Raw genomic sequence first — 6,000 nt, 5'->3', positions numbered from 1 at the left:
ATAACATAGTCTTAGAATTCCACACCTTATTTTTTAGCTGAGTTATGCTTTGCGTCATAACTCAACTACCTTTCATTGAAGATCACAGATACTAGCGGTTAGATAACACTTTTTGGTAGTGGGTTTTTGACTAAATGATTTTTCTGAATCTATCTTTTCAATTAGGAGTGGCTTTTGGATGTGGATGGCAAGCATTTTTCGCTGATGTCAATATTGTTGCTTGTTACTACCCCACTGGCATGGGTTGCGTTCTTCCTTTTACATGTAACATGGGCACTAAGGGATACCTATTTATGAACCATAATGCATCACAGTGTTAATGATGATTGAGAAAGAAATTGTTATTATCCGAGTCCATTTATGATGATTGTTAATGTGAATATTTTCAATTTGCTCTTGTCAAACAAGAATAACGTAACCACTACTAAATATTTCTCTACTTTTTATAGGGAATATGGATTTGAATGTTAGGTGGCACAGTTATAAAAATAATAATAATTTTGATTTTTTAAGACAAATATTTCTCCGTAAGACCCAGATTTTACCTTATAAATAACTCCGCTAAATTAGCTCATATAGAGGGGGGGAAATCAGAGACCAAAGATCATGGCCACCTCCAGCGACGACAACAGGATAATTTATGCTGAAGATGAGTCTTATCAGCCCATATTGCATGCCAAGAGATCATTCTCCGCGGAGGCAGTGAGTTCTGAACTTGAAGATATATTATGTAACATGGAATTATCCCGCTCTCATCGAATCCTAAGAGCCACCTGGGTTGAACTGAAAATCCTCTTTCCTCTAGCAGCGCCAGCAATCGTGGTTTACTTGCTCAATTTTTTTGTTTCCATATCCACTCAAATGTTTTGTGGTCATCTTGGCAATCTTGAACTTGCTGGTGTCTCTCTTGGCAATAATGGCATCCAAGGTCTTGTCTTTGGAGTTATGGTATGGTCTCAACTGATCCATTCTGAAAATGCGTTGATTACATGTTCTTGTCAGAATTTTCTAAATGTATCAATCACTACTGACACATCTATCTGTTTCAATCCATGAATCAATTGAGATATGTTTTTAAAAGAAAGACTTTTTTTTTTTTTTCCAATGCAGTTGGGAATGGGAAGTGCAGTGGAGACACTATGTGGGCAAGCGTATGGAGCAAACAAGTTTGAAATGCTAGGCGTATATATGCAAAGATCGACGATTCTCCTCACTTTAGCTGGGCTTGTACTTATGTTTATCTACATCTTTTGCAAGCCTATCTTACTTGGACTACACGAATCGCCTGCCATTTCATCTGCAGCTGCAATTTTTGTCTACGGTCTAATCCCTCAAATCTTTGCTTACGCTTGCAATTTCCCCATACAAAAATTCTTGCAAGCTCAAAGTGTGATTTTCCCTAGTACATGCATATCAGCTGCTGTTCTTGTGCTTCATCTAATACTATGTTGGGTTGTAATTTTCAAGCTTGGAGGGGGTTTGTTGGGTGCGGGACTGGTAACGAGTTTTTCATGGTGGGTTATAGTGGTAGCCCAGTTTGTGTACATTCTAGTAAGCAAGAAGTTCAAGCACACATGGAGGGGATTTAGTATACTGGCCTTCTCTGGGTTATGGGATTTCTTCAAGCTGTCCCTTGCATCAGGTGTGATGCTATGCCTTGAGTTTTGGTACTACCAGGTATTAACATTGATTGCAGGGTTGCTAAAAAATGCTGAAGTTTCCTTGGACGCCCTGTCCATCTGGTAAGCACAGCTCTATTATTAATTGCTCGTTTATATCTAGCCATTTGTGATCCAGATTGAGTCAATGAATTAAAGGAAGAAGGTTAGTGTGGAAAAAAGAAATTAAATAAAAAATAGAGCCACCTTTTTTAATACTCTCAGTAGCACCTTTGGATTCGAGAAATGCATGCAAGAACGATAGGTATAATATATTTAAATTAAGTACTTAAAAAATAGTTGAGACTATAAATATAATATATGCAAGAACAAAATATAATATAATATAGATAGATATCAATTGAAGATCTTGTTTGCTTGGGTCTCTTACTATAAACAGTAATTGCACTTTATATTTGAATGCAGCATGACTATAAATGGATGGTGTTTTATGGTCTCTGTTGGTTTCCAAGCGGCTGCAAGGTCAGTTTAATTTTGTTTATAATTTAGACTCTCTGTTATTGGTATTTCTTTACAGTTATACCAACAATTCATCTAAGCAATGAAAGATAGCTGACGACATAGTTTTAAAACCCCATTAGGACAAGCTCAAGTGAGAATAGTTAATCCAATTTTTATTAAAATAAAATAAAATATGATATTGTTTGGATTAAATTTTTTAAGATAAGGTTAAAAAACTGGTTGTTGGGCTTTGATAAGTAAAGCTGAAGTCAACCATGTGACCAAATCAACTCAATTCTGACATGATTTGTTTTTTTTTTTAATCGAACAGTGCAGACCCCAATCCTTTTTATTTTTAAAACAATATATGGTTGGTAAGGTCCAATTGATTTTTTATTTTGTTGGGACCCAATTTATAATCCTAAGATATTTATTGTCTTTTATATAAATAATGACAATTATTTTTTCAATCGTTTTCTATTGTTAATTACAGCGTGAGAGTAAGCAACGAGTTGGGTGCTGGACATCCCAGAGCAACATCGTTTTCTGTTATAGTAGTAAATTTATGCTCACTGCTCATCTCTGTGATCTTGGCTGTTATTGTGCTCTTACTGCGGCATGTCATAAGCTATGCCTTCACTAGCGGTACAGTGGTTTCCGATGCTGTTTCAGAGCTATCTCCTTTCCTCGCAGCCTCCATCGTGCTAGGAGGAGTCCAACCTGTTTTATCTGGTAAGGCTCCATGATTTATGTGAGATAGCATTGCGGATGTTCCTGCAGTTCTCTTGCGGTCCCCTCTCTGCTGTCTCTCACTGCTTGTCGTTTTAAGGGCAAGCCGCTAAATTAATTGAAGCCACACCCGTCACATCAATGTGAACTCAACAAACTTTCTTTGTAGATCATAGAGACCGACGGTTAGACAACACTTCATTGACTGATTGATTTCTCTAAATTTACCTTTTGAAGGAGTGGCTGTTGGGTGCGGATGGCAAGCATTTGTTGCTTATGTCAATCTTGCATGTTACTACATCATTGGCGTCCCGTTGGGTTGCGTTCTTGGCTTTGCATGCGACATGGGAGCAAAGGTGTGTATGTGCATATATTTTTATGAGCCATAACGCATGATCATATATATAATATTTTTTCTTGTCCATTTACGTTGAATTGTTAGTGTTAATGTGGGTGTCTGTCTTCAATTTGCTTTTGTGAAACAAGACCAGCTAGCTTACCAATACTGAATATGTCTCTGCTTTTTATAGGGAATATGGACCGGAATGTTAGGTGGCACAGCTGTGCAGACTTTAGTCTTGTTATGGGCTACATTTCGAACAAACTGGGACAAAGAGGTAAATTTATTCTGCATATATTTTATATTTTATATAGACTGTAAAATATATCGACATTTTATCCATATATGGTCACACACACATTTTGAACCAAGTAAAAACAAAGAGGTAATCATTTTTATTTAATTTATTAGAAAGTCTAATAGATTTTGAGATATATAATACATAACTTCAAACTAAATTTGTAATTATAAAACCTAGAATGTCTCAATGAGTTGACTTGAGACCTGAGTTGATCTGAATTAAAAAAATAAAAAAAATAATTAATTCAATCTAATTCATTTAAAAATCTAAGTTGATTCGCGACTTGATCAACTTGAGATAAACTTATTGATTTTTTTTTAAAAAAAACTAAGTCATGGTATTTTAAAAAATATCAACTCAAGTTGACTCTTCTCAACCGGACATCGTGGCTTAAGTCTTATAACTATGCTAAAAACCTTAAAATCTTAGATCTTAATTATATGGGTTGATCCAACTATCCAATCTTTATCATGTATATATAATTTTTTTTTAAGTTGATGGTTAATTTTAAAATTTATATAATTGTAAAATCATGTTGTAAATATTGATTTTTCAGGTGGAGAAAGCTCAGAGTCGTTTGGATACATGGGATGACGTTAAGGAACCACTTTTAAAAGAGTAAAAATGACATTGCTGTCAGTGTGGTGAAAGGTGAAAATTTTGTTTGTTGTTGAGTAACCACTTTTAATAAACAAATTTAAGGAACAAGAGGTTTACTCTTTTAAGTATTGCAGTTTTAACATCCTTTTCTATTTGAATTAAAAATAATGATCATGTTTCAAGAGCACTGCATTTAGAAATAAAAATCCTCAATCCATTTTAGTTAAACTAGAGATTGAACCAGGTTTGGATGGTGATAAACTTATTTTTAACAGGCTTACAAAACCCTGTAATCCTCCTCTTTTGGGCACACTTAAAGAACAGACTCATCCTTCCTTGGCATGCCCAAAAGGATGACCATTCTACTTAGAGCATGCCAAAAGGGATGACCTTTCTCCTTTGGATCTAGCCTATGGGAAAAGCTCAGCTTCCATAAGACTTATATACATCTGACGTCTTGGATCCTAATCTCCCTATACTTTTTAAGTGTATAAAAGTCTTTTAAGGACCCATCATATTTCTACCAAACATTAATATAGATGTAATGAATATTTATACATCATTAAATGCTATCAGTGTAAAATTACACTTCAGACCCTTATTTTTATAAAAAGACAAGACTCATTAACTATAAATACACCATGAAACATTCAAATCAAAGATTCACAATCTTCATTCTCTACTACAATATTTTCAGAGCATCTCCCTCTACAATATTCTTGTATTTTCTCTTCCTAAAAAAATACTTATTTAAACATAGAAGAGTCCCTACCTCTATCAAAGAGGATCTTTTATAGGTACTAACCATAAGTCATATTGGCTTACCAAACACCAAGTATAAGTTATCAACTATTTTGGTTATGGCCTACCAAACACCAAGTATAAGCTGTCAACTACCTTGGCTAGAAAGAATGGATGAGATTGCTATGACCAATTAATTAACTGATTATCCAACCAAGAAGCTCTATTCTTAGACTATTTGGATTTTTGAGACTTCATCGGATAGTAAAAAAAGAGGGTATTTTTTCATCTATCATTATATTATCACACTCATATCCTTTCCATATTTAAATATCAAATCTTGCAATAGAAATACCAAATTCTAATAACCAATCCACACCATGAAGATACAAGCCATTGAAAACAAAGTTATATCAACATACAACTTTACAACTTATTAGTTAAGATGTTGTTTGGTATAGTTTTTATTTTTTTTCTTTTCTGCTTTTTTAAAAAAACAAATTGAAAAAAGGTTTGAAATATGTTTTTTTTTCCTTAAAAAAATGCCTTTCAGAGTTCTAAAAGTTGTCTTTTACATTATTAATCTTGATATAAGACTTAGATTGGGTACGAGATGCCTCAATGGCTAGATTAGGATTGAATCCAAGATGTTAGGGTAGGCTGATATTGAATCAAATGTGAACTCGACCGAATCCAAGATTCTTAGAGGTCATGTTATAAAAAGATCTAGAATGATGGGATTAGGTCGGGATGACATCAGTTCAAGGCATCGAGGGTTAGGTTAGTATCAATTCTAAGGCACCCGATGGTTGGTTGGGTTGAGGCAACAAGGGTCAAGTGGGGACCGGATTTGTTCTCCTAAGTGTTGGGTCAAATTAGGGTTTGAGGTGCTCAACATCAAGCTGAGATTGGCTTCGATGCGCCTAGAGGAGGGGCCAAGAATGGGTTCGAGGCATTTGAAGTTGTGACTAGGACTGATTCGAGGAGCTTAGGGGCGAGGTCAAGAATGAATTATGACATTTAAAGGCAGGCCAAGATCCAGTTTGGTTTGGATTTGAGGCAACCATAAATTAGGACAGAAAGGCATCGTGGGTATCAAAGGTTAAGACCAAAATGCTTGGAGTCAAACAAAGACTAGGTCCAAAACAGCCTTTGTCAAAATCGATGTG

General features: G+C 35.1%; 1 protein-coding gene across 1 annotated transcript; it reads left to right on the top strand.

The window, feature by feature from the left end:
• The first annotated feature begins 546 nt into the window (after nt 1–546).
• On the top strand, nt 547–4,218 carry LOC133702616 (protein DETOXIFICATION 40-like). Its single transcript, XM_062126922.1, has 7 exons — nt 547–948; nt 1,111–1,742; nt 2,085–2,141; nt 2,614–2,852; nt 3,087–3,205; nt 3,380–3,466; nt 4,047–4,218. Exons 1-7 carry the CDS (start codon nt 607–609, stop codon nt 4,110–4,112), a joined length of 1,542 nt encoding a protein of 513 aa, XP_061982906.1. The 5' UTR covers nt 547–606; the 3' UTR covers nt 4,113–4,218.
• The last annotated feature ends 1,782 nt before the right edge of the window (nt 4,219–6,000 follow it).

Source organism: Populus nigra, chromosome 9, assembly GCF_951802175.1.
Source record: "Populus nigra chromosome 9, ddPopNigr1.1, whole genome shotgun sequence".
Classification (NCBI taxonomy): Eukaryota; Viridiplantae; Streptophyta; class Magnoliopsida; order Malpighiales; family Salicaceae; genus Populus; species Populus nigra.
Note: the sequence above shows the minus strand (reverse complement) of the source record. Positions and strands in the feature narration are given on the sequence as shown.